This window comes from Ranitomeya variabilis, chromosome 5, assembly GCF_051348905.1.
Source record: "Ranitomeya variabilis isolate aRanVar5 chromosome 5, aRanVar5.hap1, whole genome shotgun sequence".
Taxonomy (NCBI): domain Eukaryota; kingdom Metazoa; phylum Chordata; class Amphibia; order Anura; family Dendrobatidae; genus Ranitomeya; species Ranitomeya variabilis.
This window is the reverse complement of record NC_135236.1, coordinates 498480817-498501277: the sequence shown is the minus strand read 5'-3', so window position 1 is coordinate 498501277 and position 20461 is coordinate 498480817. Positions and strand designations below refer to the sequence as shown.

Genomic DNA, 20461 nt, shown 5'->3' with positions numbered 1-20461 from the left:
GAGCTCTGCGCCACCAGAAGCCCCCACCATCCAGTGCCGTCTCAGACCGCCTGCCCAGAGCCCTCCAGCCCCGGCACTTATCCAGAGAAGCTGACGGGTGGCAGGTAAGCCAGTGATATGCGGCAGGTACATGTCCTCCTGCTGCCACTGCTGGTCTTTGACAGTGTAGGGATAAAAGGGATCATCCTCGATCCACCATCCCTTTAATAGGGAGGTGGAGAGGGACCGTCCGCCTCCTTGTACCATCCGCTTTTAACAGTGGTGGTGCAGTGGGGGCTGCTCGGATGCCACACAGGGGCCTCTGTAAATCCAAGAGGTTAAACCCCTAGGATGGGACAGGGCTAATGTCCGACAATAGGCCTGGCTGCGGAAGAGGATACATGGAGGCGACAATCCATGTGCTCGTCCATAGAGTGCGGGGAGATCGGTGCCCTTTAAGGGACCCGTCGCCCCTAAAAAAAAAAAAAAATTCAGCTCAGGTGTGGCATCCCACATCGCAGGAGAGGATACGGAGAGGTGACACTCTCTGTGCTTGCCTGCTGATGGTTCGAGATCGGAACCTTGAAAGGATCTGTTGCCCCATTTGTCTGTAGTAAAAATAAAAATCAAAAATGAAAAAGGTAAAAAAGATGAAAAATAAAAGACTTTAGGTCTGAAGACCAGTCCGTGTGCCTCCTATGGACACTAAGCAAGAACTGGTTCTCTTGGAGACAGCACGAGGGTGTATACTGCAGAGGAGGAGCTAACTATTTTTGTATTAACTTAGTGTCAGCCTCCTAGTGGCAGCAGCATAACATCCATGGTCCTGTGTCCCCCAATGAGGTGATGGAGAAAAACGTCTGACTGCTGTGCTTGCCACCAAGGGTTTTGCCACCAAGTATTAAAGGGACTCTGTCACCTGAATTTGGAGGGAACAATTTTCAGCCATAGAGGCGGGGTTTTCGGGTGTTTGATTCACTCTTTCCTTACCCGCTGGCTGCATGCTGGCTGCAATATTGGATTGAAGTTCATTCTCTGTCCTCCATAGTACACGCCTGCGTAAGGCAAGATTGCCTTGTGCAGGCATGTACTACGGAGGACAGAGAATGAACTTCAATCCAATATTGCAGCCAGCATGCAGCCAGCAGGTAAGGAAAGGGTCAATCAAACACCCGAAAACCCCGCCTCTATGGCTGAAAATTGTTCCCTCCAAATTCAGGTGACAGAGTCCCTTTAAGTCTAGTTTGCCAGAGGGATCAAATACTTATTTCTCATTGCAAAATGCAAATACATTTATATAATTTACCCTTAAAATTATAGACTGTTCATGTCTTTGTCAGTGGGCAAACTTACAAAATTAGCAAGGGATCAAATAGTTATTTCCTTTACTGTATTAAGTTTTGCTGCTTTTTTTGTGCCGCCAAAACCGGATTCTAAGGAATAGGACTTATACTTTCAACACTAAACTTTATCAGCATGCACAAGAGGCAAATCTAGCATGGCAAAACCGCAGGAAAAGAAAAAAAAAAAAAAAAACACAAGAGAAACATGTTTTTTTTGCTGCAGCTTCTTTCCTGCCAAGAGATCCGGTTTTGCTGCACAAAAAAAAAAAAACGACACAGGAACATGGGTGTGTACTGCTGTCACTAGGAGGCTGACACTAAGTGAATGCAATAAAGATTAGCTCCTCATCTGCAGTATACACTGTGGTGCAGTGACCAATGTTACAGCCAGGGGGCGCTGTGTGTGCACTTCAAGATGCACTTGGAGGCATAGTTGTGATGAAACAGTGACTGGCAGTGTTGTGAATGGCCGATATGTGTCGCAGAGGGAGTCTGCGTGGTAAGTCTGATGTAACGTGGTTGTTCTGGGACCAGTAGTCCCTCAAGAGTTTGTGTAGTGTTGTATAATAGTCAAGTGAGACTTACTAGGCTAGTTGTGTGAGATGGGCGGGACAAACTAGCCACACATCTACACTCCCACCCATGGGAGTGGTTACAGGTAGATAATGTGACCAGGGTGTGGGTCACATGTTTCCTGGGAGGTTCCTGTGTTTGGCACTGAGTGGCCTGTGTGCTGTAGGTCCTGGAAGCACCTAGAGACCGTAGACCTGGACGGTCTGTGTTGAGGACCTGGGACTGACGTGAAGTCAGCGTGAGGAGTGGAACTCCTGAAAGGTAAACCCGGACAAGGGGATTATAATATACATCAGATAAGCCTATCTGCTACATGAACTGACTGATGTCCTATAATGTTTCGTGGCTGTAATGAAACGGACTGTACCCTTTCTGGTTTATGCGGAGTTTAAATAAACCATATGGACAGATTTGTGTGAGGTACTGTGCCTGAGTGCTTGAATCCTGTGCCAAGCGAGTGTTCCCCAAGACCCGTAGTGGGTGAAACGCTACAACACCCACACAATGGCTCTAGCCGAACCAGTTCAGTGGCAAAGCAGTAGAACATAACACATCAAATAAGGGTACAACACGTCAAAACCAAAGAACAAAGCAAACCATCAGGCTAACCAGGTGGGTGCCGTCTCCTCTAATGAGTGGCTCGGAGAAAAGGATTTTATGGTGAGTACACAAAAATCCCTGTTTCTCCTTCGCCTCACTGGGGGACACAGACCATGGAACGGCCCAAAGCAGTCCCTGGGTGGGAGACCGACATAACAGATCAAACCCAATGCACCAACTGTCTAGAGATGCGCTACCGCAGCCTGCAAGATTCGTCTGTCCAAGCCCACATCTGCGGAAGCCTGGGTGTGAACATTGTAAAACGAGAAAAAAATCCAGCTTCCAAAAATAATCCAATTTATTGAGAGTAAAATGCAAAGTCCAAAAAAAAGGGTTTTGAAAAAGAACACACTGTTCGAAACGCGTAGCCTGCTGCTACTCACTCTCTTGTTCACCACGTTTTTTGGACTTTACATTTTACTCTCAATAAATTGGATTATTTTTGTTTTGCTCTACTATTTACGTGATGACTGCACGGTATCCGAGCTTCCCCACAGCACATGCCTAGCAGGTGAGCTGGTTTCCTTTTTTTTTTTTTCTTTCTTTTGGGTGAACATTGTAATGCTTTGAGAATGTATGCAGACTGGACCAAGTCGCAGCTTTGCAAACTTGTTCCGCCGACGCCTGGTGCCGAATGGCCCAAGAGGCGCCCACCGACCGAGTGGAGTGTGCCCTAAACCCTGCTGATATAGACTTGCCTCTGACACGGTATGACTCATGAATCGCCGGGCGACTCCATCTGGCTAATGTGGACTTTGAAGCGGCTAGTCCCTTCCTGTGCCCTTCTGGAAGAGCGAACAAGGCATCCGACTTTCGGAAGAACCCTGTCCGAGACACATATCTTCTGAGCGCTCTCATTAGATCCAGAGTGTGAAGAGTTCTTTCCACCCTGTGTGCTGGCGCCGAGCAGAGTGAAGGCAGGACAATGTCCTCGTTAAGGTGGAAAGAAGAGACCACCTTGAGCAGGAAGGACGGAGATGACCTAAGAACCACCTTGTCCTGGTAGAAAATTAGGAAAGGAGCTCGGCAGGACAGAGCAGCAAGCTCCAAGACCCGTCTGATTGACATCACCGTGACCAGGAAGGCGACCTTCCAGTAAAGGTAGGTCAGTGAGACTTCCTGCAGTGGTTCGAAAGGCGTCTCCTGTAGAACACCCAGGACCAGGTTAAGGTCCCAAGTTTCCAGTGGCATTTTATGGGGGGGGTTCACATGGGAGACTCCCTGGATAAAAGTCCACACCTTTAGATTGGAAACAATCCTACGCTGAAACAAAACGGATAACTCCGAGATCTGGCCCATGAGGGAACTAAGCGCCAGACCTGGATCCAGCATCTTATTGAACAATCTACTCAGTTCATTGTTATATAAATATGTGATGGAGGATAATATCACATTTGAATGTCGGTGAAAAGTGGGGCCCTGGAGTTAGTTACTGGTTGGCCCTTGATACCCCAGTACGACACTGGACGTGGCCGTGGTTTCTACAAAAAAATGAACAAGCCAGGAGTCAGAGTCCCAAGGGGCTGTATAACTAGGATTGCAGAACCAAGATGTCTGGAAGAACTCCAAAATAGTTGGAATGGAAAAGTCAAGAGGAGGACACCCGCGATCTCTGCACCATGAGGAAAAGGCCTTGTATGTGCGGTTATAGATGTTAACCGATGTAGGCTTCTGGGCACTAGTCATGGTGGAAACCACCGATTGGGAGAAGCCAGCCTGGGTTAGGACCCAGGATTCAATAAACAAGCTGTTAAACACAGGGCCCCTGAGTTCTGATGGAAAATTGGGCACGTCGAGGACGAGTTGCACAAACTCTTAGTACCACACTCTTCGTTGCCAGTCCAGAGTGATCAGGATCACCGGGACCACCTCCGCTTTGATCTTCCTGATGACCCTTGGGATCAACGTAAGCGGGGAAATACATATGGGAGACGAAACTGACGCCATGGAAGGACCAGTGCCTCCGTCCCGATGGCTTCTGGATTCCGAAACCGAGCTACAAAACTCTGGCACTTTGGTGTTTAATCTTTACGCCATCAGATCCACATCCGGAGTTCCTCAGCGAAGGCAGATCTGGTGGAAGACCTTCGGATGTAAAGCCCACTCCCCTGAGGCGAGACCTTGACTGCTGAGGAAGTCTGCCGCCCAGTTTTCCACGCCCGGAATGTGAACTGCTGAAATGACTGAGTGGTTCTTTGCGGCCCAGAAAAGAATGAACTACCTGGCGCATTGCCGCCCTGCTGCGGGTGCCCCCCTGATGATTGATATATGCCACGGTCGTGGCATTGTCAGATTGTATCCAGACAGGGCAACCCACTAGAAGATGGTGGAATCATCACAGGGATAACCAGATCGCTCAAAGCTCCAGAATGTTGATTGGAAGTAGCGCTTCCCGAGGATACCAGCGCCCCTGGGCAGTGTGGAGACGGAAGACAGCCCCCCAAGCCAAGGAGACTGGCGTCGGTAGTGACCACTAGCCATTGAACCGGTAGAAACGATTTTCCCTAGTTGAGCGAGTACCGCAACGTCCACCAACTGAGCGCTTGTCTGACCCGCGGGGACAGACGGCACAGACGGTCGAGAGAGAACTGGCTCTTGTCCCAGGCCGCCAAAAGTGCATGCTGCAGAGGGCGAACGTGTACCTGGCCAAAAGCAACAGCTTTCATCGCTTCTACCATTCTCCCCAGGACCCTCATACCGAAAAGGATGGAGAGAGGGAATGGACGACAAAGTGCCAGGGCTTCCTGTTGCAGGGCTAAGACCTTGTCTCGAGAGAGAATCACCAACCCTCGGGAGGTATCCAGGAGCATTCCAAAAAAGGATATCTACTGAGCTGGAACGGGAGAGGACTTGTTTAGATTTATTAGCCAGCCCAGGCGAGAGAGAGAGCATCCAGAGTGATACGTACGCATTCTGCACAGACTTGGATGGATACTTGCTCAGAATGTCATCTAAGTATGGCAAAACAACCATGCCCCGAGACTGTAGAATGGCCATGACTGCAGCCATGACCTTTGTTAATACTCTGGGAGCAGTGGTGAGTCCGAAGGGCAGGGCTGTGAACTGGAAATGCTCTTCGCAAACAGCGAAGCGCAGGAACTTCTGGTGAGGGGGAAAGATCAGAATATGGAGGTACGCATCCCAAATGTCGATGGAGACGAGGTATTCCCCCTTCTCCATATAGGAAGTGACCGAACGGAGAGACTCCATCCTGAAGTGCTGGACCTTGACGAACTTGTTTAGAAGTTTCAGGTCCAGAATGGGCCGCACTGTTCCATTCTTCTTCGGGACAACGAATAGCTTCGAGTAGAACCCTTTGAACCTCTCGTATCCTGAAGACATCAGATTCGTGAACAATGGAGAGCCAGGCCCAACGAAACAGGAGTAAACGTCTGCCTACCCTGCCGAAGCCTACCGGATGATGCGACAAGTCATTGGGCCGAGAATCTATGGGAACTAGATCCCTTAGTTTTGGACTGTTAACACGAAACTTGGGAGCCCCTGTCCCTACATGGTGAGCGACCCCGATCCGGAAGAGGCGGTTGTAGTGGACCAGCCAGGGTTGGTGCAAAAGGACCGGAATCGAGTTTGCTGTTGACAGCAAAAGGGTTGCCTGGTCTTTTGCTGAGGAAGGAATTTACTTTTTCCTCCTGTATCGTCAGAGATAAGCTTCTCTCCAAAAGAGCGACCGCTCTGATAAGGCAAAGAGGTTAGGGACTTTTTGGATGCAGCATCTGCTCGCCATTCTCCAAGCCACAGAGCCCTTCTAATGGTGATGGTGTTTGATGCGGCCAATGTGGCGCAATTGGCAGCATCCAGGGAAGAGTGCACCAAATAATCATCGGCCAGGTAAATCTGATTGGCCAGATCCACTGCTTCCTGGGGGATATTACTGTCTTGAATGGTTTTGGCTAGGGAATCTGCCCTGAAGACCATTGCTTTAGCGACCCACGTCACAGCAAAAGAAGGAGAGAGCGGAACCTGAGGCTTCAAATACTGAGCGAACAAGAGTCTCTATCGGACGGTCCATGGGATTTTTAATTGAGGACCCATCTAGTACGGACAGGAGAGATTTGGAGGCCAGACGGGACACGGGTGCATCGACTGGAGGGGATTCCGCCCACCCCTTCCATGGACCCGATGAGAAGGGATATCTTGCCTCTAGAGGCTTCAGTCCTGTGAAACGTTTGTCTGGCCACTCCCTATGCCTCTGAAGTATGTCATGAAACTCAGTATGATTGGCACAAACACCCTATGCGGACGTTTAGTCCTCTCAGGGGGCTAGGTACACTGGGTTCGGTATCGGCGTGGTCTCCTGAGCGTATTCAGGGGCCACAAGCTTTGCAGAGTAGATTATTCTGTCCCTGGGGTAGCGAAGACTGACAGTAGGTACATGAGGTGAAGAACATTGTATGGGTTTTGGTAGCCTTCCTGGATGTCTTAGAAAATGATATGGCGTACCCAGTATGTCCTGACTCTGCTAAGTGCCTCAGTGAGAGAAGAGTAATGCCCAGGGATATACTGCAGGGAAAGCCAGTGTGTTGCAGCTCAGCTATTACCCACAGTCCTGTGTGCCCAAAGTGGTCCTCTCTTTGCTAGAAACTCAGCAGTGCACTTAAGCTCTGTGATTGCTGGAGGAGGCTGCAGTGCAAGAGGACCGTCGGGAGCAAAGTAATGGCCCCTATGATCCTTGTGAAAAATTGGTAAAAATTAAAAAATTTGAATAAAAAAAATAAAATAAAAAATTGTGGTCTGAATAGCAGACCAGTGTGCCTCCTATGGACACTAAGCAAGAGCTGGCTCGGCTAGAGCCAGTGTGTGGGTCTATACTGCAGAGGAGGAGCTAATCTTTTCTGCATTCGCTTAGTGTCAGCCTCCTAGTGACAGAAGAATACACCTATGGTCCTGTGTCCCCCAATGACGCGAAGGAGAAAAATGCCTAGTGTGAAATTACCCTAAAAGTGAAACAGAATACATATCCTCTTATGTATGTAAGAGTGAAGATATCATTTACAGTTTCATTGTCTTACAGCTGGGAATAGAGTTGTAACCAAGTAAATGTGGCTCGCTCCAGCCATTTAAAGGGAGTGTCTCACGAACAGAAAACTAAAAACAATAGCAACAATAACAAGTTTAGCAATTGGATGTGTTAAAACAAAAAAAAGTTCCTGTGTTGTGATAGTGTTATGAGTGTGCTTAGACTCGCAGAAGCGCTGGGATAGGCACGAAACGGCTGACGTCTTCCTTCACTTCCCCGCTTTCTAAGGACTATCCCACCACATGAAATAATGGACATACATTTTAAAGGAATGGCGAGTGCTGCTTTTCCTGCATTTTATCATTTATATGAAAACTTTTAGTTATGAAATAAAATAACCAAGACAGGAAAAACCCTTTAATATGAATAGAAATAAAAAATACTAAACATGTACCTATACTTTTCTTGTGTTTCTTTAATCATTTTCTTCAATTCCTCAATTCTTTCAGCTGTGAGTTTACGCACAATTACATCTTCAACTGTCTCTACAACTTCGCCCCGTTCTCCTCGTTTCCGTCTTAAAGCAAAATAGTTCAAAAAAGAAAAAGAAAAGAGGTTTGCTAAAAGTGCAAATAAAAGTAATACAAAGCACTAAAGATGCAAATAGAGATCTTAACCCCCTTCAATAGTCTTAGGGTACCGTCTCACAGTGGCACTTTGGTCGCTACGACGGCACGATCCGTGACGCTCCAGCGTCGCTCCAATATCGCGCCAGCGTCGTAGACAGCGGTCACACGTTGCAATGCACGACGCTGGAGCGATAATTTCATGACGTATTTGCGATGTAGAAGCCGTTGGTTACTGTACGCACATCGTATAGAACCTGTGTTACACGATGCGATCATGCTGCCACAGCGGGACACTTGACGACGAAAGAAAGTTTCAAACGATCTGCTACGACGTACGATTCTCAGCGGGGTCCCTGATCGCAGTAGCGTGTCAGACACAGCGATATCGTATGGATATCGCTGGAACGTCACGGATCGTACCGTCGTAGCGACCAAAGTGCCACTGTGAGACAGTACCCTAACAGCCAGGATTCAATGTCCGCTAATTTGCAGATAGATGTTAAGAAGCACGTTACTGCAGATTGGATGTGCATGAGCGCTGCTCCAAATGATGGAGTAGCAGTCAGCATTCTCATTCTGCAGCTATAGCAATCAGACAGTAGGCTGAACTCTTGTACCGCTGATGAGCATGAAGCTGTAGCTGCCCAAAATCCTCAGCATCACCAACCAGACAAGCATGACATCACTGCTTCTGAGCCCATTTTTCTAAGAATTATGAATGGTCATTGTGAATTGCGACGCTTATGCATTAGGGAACAGGGGTACCTGGGCACAGAGTATGCATTGCCTGTGCTGCTCCAGTTTGTAAGAAAAAGTTTAAACAACAATTATATATGATTTAATCATTTTTAATAGAAATATTTTATTCCACCATAAAAGATCATATAGGGAATCTATGTACCATTGTAAACAGCACAGATTATGTGAATTGTTTTTGCATTCTCTCTGAAAAGGATCTAGGGATCTTTTTTACACTTAGATATGTAATCAAGACAAGGAACATCTAGAGGAAAGAAGGTTTAATCATAATCACAGATGCAGATTCTTTACTTTAAGAGCATTGAAATAAAGGAACTCTCTGCCATACAATGTTGTAATTGTTGATTCACTACAAAAGTACAAGGAGGGCCTGGATGCTTTTCTTGATTAATATAATATTACAGGTCATGGGCACTAGATTCTGTGATGGGACTCTGATCCAGGGAACTAGGCTGATTGCCGTATGTGGAGTCAGGAAGAAATTATTCCACTAATGAGGGGCAATTAACAACTACCACTTGCCGTTTTTGCCTTCCTCTGGCTCAACACCCTAAGCTATAGGGTATTGTTAAGAGAAAGATGAGAGACACCAGACCCAACAATGCAGAGCGGAGCTGAAAGCTGCTATCAAAGCAACCTGGGCTTCCATAACACCTCAGCAGTGCCACAGGCTGATCGCCTCCATGCCATGCCGCATTGATGCAGTAATTGATGCAAAAGGAGCCCCGACCAAGTATTGAGTGCACGTACTTTACATACATTTCAGATTCCAAAATCATTTTTCAAGCTGGTATTATAAAGTATTCTAATTTACTGAGATAGTGACTTTTGGGTGTTCATTGCCTGTAAGCCATAATCATCAACATTAACAGAAATAAACACTTGATATAGATAACTATTTGCAATGGCTCTATATAATATGAGTTTCACTTTTTGTATTGAACTACTGAAATAAATTAACTTTTTGATGATATTCTAAATTTTGTGAGAAGCACCTGTATATGTTAATATAATTATTATTATTACACCTAATAGAAATTGGGATAGTATCTTGGAGATGGAAATACCACTTTAAACAAGGCTGTGCATGAGAATGGCTATTCATCTAATTCAAGAATAAGGAGCTGAACTGCCAGCTGAGCAGTTCTCCATTCTGTCCCAGCAGCGTTTACAGGGTGAGGGGTTGTCCTCATAAGATATCTTTAAACCTTACTGTAACATATGGCTCAGCATTTCTGCACATTTCTTCTTATACAATTGTATATGCTGCAAACAAACTAATACATTGAAATCTTGACTGTTTTCCATGATTTGTATTTGTCTTGTGGCCCCAAACTCAAAAAGGGAAATTAAAGTAGAGTACATGTATTTCCAAGGCTACCAGGAAAAATATAGGTACAACAAATAAAGAACAGACAACGAAACACTGCTCACAAATGTATACTCACTTTGGGGTCTCTGTGGTTTCCAAAAGCTCTGAGTATTGTGAAGCACAATGCTGAGAATAAAGCAAAACTAATACTGATAATTGCTTCATGAAACAAAACATGGACTAATCATACAAGCTAACTGAAGAGCTGCATATTGTATGCAGACTGTCATATGTAGACTGTAAAGCACAAGATTACAATGTTGGATGAAATATTACTATAAAATAGTTTATGATGTCCATGTTTATCGCCTTTATAATTTAATCTATACATTGACTGTGTGTACATTTCATCTAAATATAAAAAGCTGTATTAAGTTATGTGAACTCGATGTCTTTCAGGTGAATTCCCACCTGAAAAGGCACTGCAAAAAATGACCATAATGAACAGCAAAGTTAAAACATCATGTTCAGTCTTATATCACGTCTTTAACCGTTTCAGGGTTTGGAAACATTGACGTGGTTAAAAGAAGTAACCTGTCCATTGTTCAGGTGGCTTCATAGGGAAGTTGCTCATTCTATAAACTTATAACTATAAAGCAAGGATGATAGCAGTAGTGCTACTGAAAAAATGACTTGCTGGCCCAAACAAGTCAGGAAAACGACTGCCAGTGTTTTACTGAAGAGTATTCCCCTTGGAAAATTAGGATATTCTGCCGGTGTCTTAAAGATGTCATGCACCTATACCCTAACATTGAAAATACACTACGTCATTTGCTCAGTGCTGGTTCTGAGCAAGAGTCAGAACAGAATTCACGTTTCTTCAGGTTTTATTTTACAGTGATATTCTTTACTGAATGTTCTCATGATTTGTATTAGGGTATGTTTCCACGTTCAGGATTGCATCAGTCTTTGGTCAGGATTTTATGCAAGTAAAATCCTGACCAAAACTGCACCTGAGGTCACTGGCAGGTCACCTGTGGTGTACCTGCGTGTTTTGCTCATAGTAGCAACATGCAGCGTTTTGAAAAAACGCACAACGCATGCGTTTTCGCGGCAAAAACGCATGCGTTTTTAAACGCATAGTGGAGTCTGGATTTCATAAAATCCCATCCACTATGCTGTAACATCTGGACGCTGCGTTTTTGACGCAGCAGAAAATGGGTATTATACCTACCGATAATTCGGTTTCCAGGAGTCCATCCTGACAGCACGCTGGAGGACGTCCTCCTCCTCCTTGCTGGGACAGGAAACAACACGAGAGGTTAAAAGGCCCCACTCCGCCCCCTTTCCTTTAGTGTTTTGACAAGTACCACACCATGGATAGATACCATTTGAATTTATTTAACCAAATCACATTTACAGCATATGACATAGTATACATAGGGGGGGAAGTAACGGTGCTGTCAGGATGGACTCCTGGAAACCGAATTATCGGTAGGTATAATACCCATTTTCCAGGACGTCCCCCTGACAGCACGCTGGAGAATACCAAAGAAACTCCTTTAGGGTGGGACAACTGCCTGTAGAACCTTTCTCCCGAAAGAAATTTGTTGGTTTGCTAACACATCTAGTTTGTAGTGTTTACAGAATGTGTTCACACTGGCCCAAGTTGCAGCTTTACAGATTTGTTCTAATGATGCCCCTGCCCGTTTGGCCCATGACGCTGAAATGGCCCGAGTTGAATGGGCTTTCATTCCCACAGGACAATCTACCCCTTCTAACGCATAGGCTTTAGAGATTACTGTAGTGATCCATCTAGCTATAGATGTTTTGGATGCTTTTTTTACCCCTATTTTTACCTCCAAAAAGGACAAAAAGATTGGGATCTTTTCTCCAAGTACTAGTGGCCTCTAAATAATCTAGTACTGCCTGTCTGACATCAAGAGAATGTAAAGATTGTTCTTTTGTATTAGAGGGTTTATTGCAAAAGGAGGATAGAATTATTTCCTGATTTCTGTTTTGTACTGAAGCTACTTTGGGAATAAATGATGGATCTAGTTTTAAGATTATATGATCCTCACGAACCTGGAGGTACGGGTCCCTAATTGACAGGGCTTGTATCTCTCCTACTCTTTTGGCCGTTGTAATTGCTACCAAAAAAGCTGTTTTCCAAGTTTGTATTGCAATGGGCATGTCGCCTTTAAGGATAAAGGGATCTTTACATAGGGCTCTGAGCACTAAATTTAAATCCCAAGGGGGAGTTAATTGCCTAATTGTGGGGCGCAATCTCTGGACCGCTTTTATGAATCTGATTATCCAAGGGTGAGAGGCCAACGGATAGTCCAGGAATGTGCTAAGCGCCGAAATCTGCACCTTAAGGGTACTAGGTCTCAGCCCCATATTGAATCCAGATTGGAGAAAATCCAGAACTCTGGGAACATCCGGGTTCTCTGATATCACGGCTGACCTGCCACCTTTCATACAGAATTTCTTCCAAATTTTGCAGTAAATAGATGATGTTACTGGTTTACGACTAGCTTGGATTGTTGAGATGACTTCATCAGATAGCCCCCGCGATTTCAAGATGTCCCTCTCAGGATCCATGCTGAAAGGTGCAATCGTTCTGGGTTTTGATGTAACACAGGTCCTTGATGAATGATGTCCTTCCATAGAGGAAGACTGACTGGACTGTCCATTGTCATGGCTCCTAACAACGGAAACCAGCTCCTTCTTGGCCAGAATGGCACTACCATCAGAACCGTTGCTTGGTCTTCCTGAATCTTCCTGAGTACCCTCGGAATGAGTGCTATTGGAGGAAATACATAAGATAGTGGTTCGATCCATGTTTGACTCAAGGCGTCGGCTGCTTCCGGCATGTCCGTAGGGTTGAGGGAATAGAATCTGGCCACCTTCGAATTTTTTCTTGTAGCGAATAGATCTATGCTGGGAGTCCCCCAGCGATGACATAATTGTTGAAATATTTCTTGATTTAATTCCCATTCTGTGGGACAGATTTCTTTTCTGCTCAAATAATCTGCCAGGACGTTTTGAGATCCCTCTAAGTGGACTGCTGTGATTGACAGGACTGTGTTCTCTGCCCAAAAAAATATTTTCCGTGCCAATTCCTGAAGTGGTTTGTGTCTGGGACCTCCTTGATGTCTTATGAAGGATACCGCTGTCATGTTGTCCGTTAGGATCTTCACATGCTTGTTTTTCAAGCGGGAGTGATTCCTTCTTAGAGCTTCCCAAATAGCGTAAAGCTTTCTGTAGTTTGAAGATCTTTGACTGATGTCTTTTGGCCACCTGCCCTGGATAAATGATCCTTCTAGATGGGCTCCCCAACCCCACTGGCTGGCATCTGTAGTGATCACCACGCAAGGGGTCAAGGTCCCTGGAACCCCCAGTCTTAGGTTGCTGTATTGTGTCCACCAGTGCAATGACTTTTTTACTGCCTTTGATAGGTGGATTATTCTGTCCAGCGATGACTGACGTCGATCCCATGCCGAGAGAACCTGATCCTGTAACAATCTTGAGTGAGCTTGTGCCCACCTTACACAAGTGATACAGGCCGTCATCTTCCCTAAGACCTTCATGGCCCATCTTATGGTAACCTGACGCTTTAGGAATTCCATGATTAATGCTCTTATTGACACCTGCTTTTCTCTTGGCAGAAAAGATTGTCTTGTGGTGGCATCTAGAAGAACTCCCAGAAATACCTTCCGAGATTCGGGTTTTATGTGTGACTTCTCTTGATTTACAACCCAACCTAGATATTCTAGGACTGCAATGGCTCGATCCCTGTGTAGGATTAAGATGTTTTTTGTTCTGGCTACCAGCAGAAAATCGTCCAGATAAGGAATTATTGTAATTCCTTCATTTCTTAAGTATGCCACCACTTCCGCTACCAATTTTGTAAATATCCTCGGTGCTGACGCCAGGCCGCACGGGAGACATTGAAATTGAAGGTGGCAGGTTTGGTCCGGAAATTTTACAGAAAACCTCAGAAGCTCCTGAGATGTTGCATGGATTGGATTGGAACCTGATGATACGCGCTCTTTAGGTCGAGCGTACACATTACAGCATCTTTGTCTATGAGGTGGACAGTTGTTTTTATTGATTCCATTCTGAATCTTTTGTATTTTACATAGACGTTCAAGGGCTTTAAGTTTATTATTGTGCGTGTTTCCCCTGATGGCTTTGGAATTGAAAATAGTGAAGAGTAGTGACCTCTGGCTATTTCTGTTGTTGGAACCCGCACTATAACCTGAGAACTGAACAGCTTCAGAATGTCTATGAACATTGGTGAATTTTTTGCCACCTTGGTAGGTGGGATACACCTCTGTGGTGCCGGGGATACGAGCTCTATCCTGTAACCTTCCGAAATAATTTTTAGGACATAGGCATTTTTTGTGACTTTTTTCCAGTTATCCAGAAAAAGACTGAGCCTGCCCCCTATACCTATGGCGTCATTGTCTCCTAGATCTAGGGCTTGACCCAAACAGGGAATTTCTTCCCCTTCGGTTCTGATTATAGGCTCCTCTATAGGCACCTCTGCTGGATCTCCACTGTTCTTTATAGTCCGGCTGTTTGCCTCTATAGGAACTTCGAGGTGGGGGTCTCTTCCGAAATGGCTGAAATTTTTTCGGTTTTTCCTCAGGGAAACCTTTTTTATTATCTGATGCAGATTCAAGAATGTCGTCTAAGGCCTGTCCAAATACTTTGGACCCTGAAAAGGGAATAGCACATAACTTATTTTTTGATGCATTATCTCCTGACCAAGATTTAAGCCATATAGCTCTATAAGTTGCATTAGATAATGAACTATTCCTGGCTGCAAATCTCACGGATTCTGCTGACGTGTCCGCCATAAAGGCTGTGGCAGACTTTATGATGGGTAAGGAAGAAATTATATCGGCCCGTGGGGTTTTATTCACCAAATGTTCCTCTAACTGCCCCATCCACAAATACATTGATCTAGCCACTGACGTGGCTGCAATGTTGGCTTTTATCTGTGCTGCCGACGTTTCCCACGAACGGCGCAACAGAATGTCTGCTTTGCGGTCCATAGCGTCTCTGAGACTAGAAGAGTCCTCAAATGGAATAGCCGTTTTTTTTTTAGTAACTTTGGCTATGGGTACGTCAACTTTCGGAATTTCCTCCCATGACTTGATATCCTCCGGATCAAATGGTAGACGACTTTTAAATTCCCGAGACACTATCAGTCTACATTCCGCATCCTTCCATTCTTGCAATATCATCTGTTTTAGGTGGTCGCTTACAGGGAATACCGTCTGTTTTTGTGACGTAAGCCCTCCAAACATCAAATCCTGTCTGGACTTTGGCCGCGGCTCTTCTTTCATCTGCATCGTATTCCTCACCGCTTGCACTAAATCTTCTGTCTCTTCCACGGGAAATAGAAACTTTCTTCCTTGATCCTGTTCCTCCAATGGTAATTCTCCTTCTTCGTGATCCGAACTTCTACCGTCTGACTCTTCTTTAGATGAAGCCTCTACATCGTCCTGGTCTAGGTCCATCCGTGGTCTCTTGCGACCCCGACCTGGGCTGGAAGGGTACCGCTGTGTCATGGTAGCTAATGAATTCTGTACCTCTTCCCGAATTAAAGATCTCATTTCGGATAATAATGATGGTTGCTCCTCTCTTACAACTCTAGAGATGCAGGCTCCGCACAACTCCTTTTTATGTGCTTCTAGCAACTTTGCATTACATATGGAGCATCGTCTGGACTTTGTCAGTGCCTTGCCTGACTTTTTTGCCACTGACAGGGATGTTTAAATATAAATATACCATATAAATAGCACATCTCCTGCCAGATATACATATAGGGATTTAGCAGCACTGCTGCACTTACCCCTTGTCTCTGGCATTGCAGACCTCCTTTCCGGCTCGCCTGTGAATGTGCGTCCTGGTTCACTGTAGCGTTTGCCGAGTAGAACGCTGGACGCCCATTTTCATATCCGGCGCCTTTTTATAGACGCTTCAGCGTTCCACACTGTGGAACGCATGTTCTGCCGCCGAATCCGCCGGAAATGACGCCGCTGACGTCACCGGAAGTGACGATATACACTTACTTCCGCGTTCCACGCAGTGGAACGCACGCTGAAGCCGGGAGGTTCTGCCGTCCCTGCATGCTCGTATGAGAGCATGTGGACCTATGCGCCTTTCCACCTTCCTGGCGCCGGCGCCTCTTGAATTTCCTGGCGCCCGAGCCGAGAGCCTCCCCCTGGGAGGAAGCGGCTCACCCAGGAGCGCGTCCGCTCGACTGGTCTCTGGGCACAGGGACTCCCACCCGGGAAGTATGTGCCCTGGGCTATCGACGAGGGGGAAGGATATTGGACCAGCCGCACGATCCCCCTGAGCCCTCCGGTCCGGTAAGCTTCTCTCGTGTGTCCCTCCATGCAGGGACAGGAAAAACACTAAAGGAAAGGGGGCGGAGTGGGGCCTTTTAACCTCTCGTGTTGTTTCCTGTCCCAGCAAGGAGGAGGAGGACGTCCTCCAGCGTGCTGTCAGGGGGACGTCCTGGAAAAACGCAGCGTTTCCTGAACGTGGAAACATACCCTTAAGCATCTGTGTGCACAACAACTTTATTACAGAAACGCAGCTCTTGGTTTTTCTTTTCTTCCAATTTCATATATTATACAATAAAACATCTTACTTTTTGGGAGAACCAATCAGGAGGACGACCAGGTTCTGCGAAAGGTTTGATGGCACGGCTCACGGACACCCTAAAAAAAAAAGAAAACATTTTAAATATAGAATTTAGGAAATACCAATAAAATGATTATTTGGATTGAAAACACTCGGAGGGATTTATCTAGGCTATCCATGCTTTAAAAAGTGGCTGAGAAACCTATGCACAGAGGTTTAAGACAAAGAAGCACTCAAAACAACAAAAAAAGCTTAAAAAAAAAACAAAACACTTCGGGTTTACAAAATACCAGAAAAAAAAAAAAAAAAAAGAAGAGAGATTCCTGAAGAGTCTTTTGCTTGAAAAATGGATATTGTTTGCAGACCTCAAAAAAGGTCCAGTGAACATACCCATAGGGACAGAGATATTGCCTCTAATGCCTAATCCTTATTTTAATTTATGTATTTTTGTTAAGTCAATTTTATGAGTTGACTTTTTCTTTTATGTTAACCATTGTGGGCCGAGTTGGTGTTTCCAGAAACTTTAGATTGATTCATCATCAATTGCGACCTTTTAAAAACTCCCAAAATCTATAGCAATTTTACTCCGGTCTCCCTTAGGCCTCTTTCACACTTCAGTTGTTTGGCGTCAGTCTAAAACCACCATTTACCTCAAATAACGGATCCGTCATTTTTTTTGACGGATCAGCTATTTTCCCATAGACTTGCATTAGCGACGGATTGTGACGGATGGTCGTCCGTTCCATCCGTCATGCGACGGATCCGTCAAAATTTGGCGGACGTCGTCAAGACATAGACGGACATTGAAACGTTTTTTGTCAACGCTGAAATGACGGTTCGCGGCGGATCCGTCGCGTCCATCATTCCATAGAATGGCCGCCTATGGGCGACGGATCCGTCGCGACCGTCATTTCGGTGGATCCGTCGCCCCAATCCGCTTTTTCAATTGCGCATGCTCCAAAAAGTAGATACTTTTCCCAGACAACCCCCAAGTAACGGATCCGTCAAAAAACCGGATCCGTTAGAACCGTTTTCTCAACAATTGTGACGGATCCGTCGATCCGTTTCTATGTCGGAAGTGACTGACGCCAAACAACTGAAGTGTGAAAGAAGCCTTAGAGTGATTTCACAAATGCCACAAAATTTTTCCACAATTTTTGCAGGATTTTGCAAAACATGTGGCGCTCTGTGCTAAAAAGTCGAAAGAAAGGTTAAAGACAATTTTGGACTCTGCACAATTCATGAACTACATGCGCCATTTTTAAGAATTTGCCACAAAAAAAGTGCAAAGAATACTACAACACAAAAAAGAAAAAGTGACTTGAAAAAAAACTGCAAATGATGAATCGGGACCAAACTTAGTGCAATAACTTTTCCCAAAAATTCATAATACAAATAAAAAAAAAGTACCTGTTTCAGCTGATGACCCACACGAATAGTGGAACTACAAAAGCCTGCGGATGCTAATATTGCCCCCTCTGAGGATACATTTTTTTGTATAGTGGAGCAGTTAAAAAAAAAAAAAAGACAACTTCTACTCCACAGTATACATTCTAGTCAATGGAAGACACATGCTACTCTATGTCTTGAAGAAAATGGAGAACACTCCAAATGTATACCTCGGTCAGTGACAGCGCTGAAAAACAAGTGAAAGCCTAAAGACCTATTTAAACAAGCCGATGTTGGATCGTTAATGATAAATTGTACTCAAGACAAATCAGTGCTTATTTATATGGGCCAAAGAAAACTAATGGGAACGGAACGATTATAAAAGCAACACTCCAGTGTTTTTTTATTACCAGTATTATTATTATTGCAGTGCTGGAGTGGTACCACCAATTTAAGCTCACTGTCCCCTAATAATATACTCATCAGACACTGTCTTCTGACTGACAGGAAGTTTGAGAGCTTTTGACCATTACCTCCATGTAGGTCGATGAGAGCCTTGTTCTGCTTCTCATAGACTTACACGGATTAGTGACTTCCTAAACACTCACAACCAGCTGGAGACCGACCGGAGCAGCGCCAATAAGGCTACGTTCACATTAGCGTCTTTTGGCGCAGCGTCGTCGACGCAACCCAAAACACATGTCAAACCGATAGCCGCATGTCAAATGCGCCTTTTTACTCAAAAGGCGCATGCGTCGAACAAGGCGGGTCAACGCAGGCACCTGCGCCCTATGCGTTTTACATAGACAGTAATGTGGTTTTTTGGCGCATTTACGACGCAAGTGCGTTGCATGCGTTGTTTACGGGAAATCTGACCCAGGAAAAATGCAACATGTAGCGTCGGCCGCGCCCTGTCTGGTGCGCCCAAATGACGCATGCGTCGTACAACGCTTGACAACGCATACCGGCCCCCCCATGTTAAAGATAGGGGCGCATGACGCATGCGTCGGTATCCATCGGCGACGCTGCGCCCAAAGACGCTAATGTGGACGTAGCCTAACAAATGCAGATTAGGGACACCACGCCAACTTTAAAATAAATTAAAAAAAGCTAGAGAGGTGCTTTAACCCTTTTATGTTGTGTCCGATACTTAGATGCAGACTCACACGCAAAGTCCGCATCTTTCCAGGCAGATGATGGCTGATTTAATCAGTCATGTGACTTTAACAGCTCCTTGTTAGAGGACAGCAAGTTGTGCATAAAGCACTGAGACATTGAACAGTTGGACATGTGTACTCGGAAGTTTAGAGACGGTCACATTACGTTCACCTGTAAGGTTACAGTGCATTTTAGGATCCTCCTGACATTTCACCTGAAGCCTACTATGCCTAGCTTTCTGTGACCAATATACATTGCTGAGAATTTTCCATTCTGACTACCTGATGTGTTTGGGACTCCTGCAATAACAGGTCCATCCTATGTAATGCCCATCCGAGCAGTGCGCTCAGTCTTACATTGGGCAGGTGGCAATGCTGATCTATGGGGACGCAGAGTGACAACTAGGGAGACCTGGGGGCCAACCCTGCAGCCATGCCAGCCTCACTCACCAGTTCTGGTCGCCACTGCGCATCACGGAGGAGGCGAGGCACAGCTTCTCCCGGACAGACCATGGCTCCGTGGGACCGATGCTCAGCAGCTTGTGTTCTAGAGGAAACCACAACTATAGTCAGCCGGAAATAACACTAGTGAAAGGCTACATGTTCCATGTGTGAACGTCACGGAGGATAACGGCAGTTCCTCTGTACTTACTCCCAGTCCCGGTCGCCATTTTTCCCTCATACAATGGAGTAACAGGACGGCGACGGCGCCGTGTGATGACGTCAGCACCGGGCGCTCTCAGATTTGGCAGTTGTAGGCTTTGATGTTTACGTCTTACTAAGCGCATGCGCAATACATCCCTGACGTTTCCATGTCATAGGGAGTCGGGACCTGACTCGGCGCAGTGTGAGATGGCAGTGTCCTCTGTCAGTACCACACAGTACTGGGTTCATGCTCCAAGAGTCACAATCATAAACATAAAGTACACTTTATCATCAGCATGTCTTCCCACTAGTGTTTGTGGGGGCTGAGATCCACTCCTTATCACTGATATAGGCATAGTGATGTCACTCAGGGCGACCTGTCAGTGTTATGCCTTAGACAAGCCAACCATCAGCGCATGTGCGTGCGGGAG

General features: G+C 45.6%; 1 protein-coding gene across 4 annotated transcripts in view; it reads right to left on the bottom strand.

Moving 5' to 3' along the window:
- The window catches only part of BRD8 (bromodomain containing 8), a 134802-nt gene extending 114628 nt beyond the window's left edge, over positions 1-20174 (bottom strand). For all 4 annotated transcript variants that reach the window (XM_077265671.1, XM_077265672.1, XM_077265673.1 and 1 more), the window contains exons 1-5: positions 20038-20174; positions 19836-19932; positions 16847-16916; positions 10310-10359; positions 7928-8050 (exon numbers count right to left, since the gene is read on the bottom strand). In XM_077265671.1, the coding sequence (XP_077121786.1) occupies positions 7928-8050; positions 10310-10359; positions 16847-16916; positions 19836-19932; positions 20038-20173 (476 nt within the window). In that variant the 5' untranslated portion in view covers position 20174. The remainder of the gene's footprint in view (positions 1-7927; positions 8051-10309; positions 10360-16846; positions 16917-19835; positions 19933-20037) is intronic.
- Positions 20175-20461: the final 287 nt, after the last annotated feature.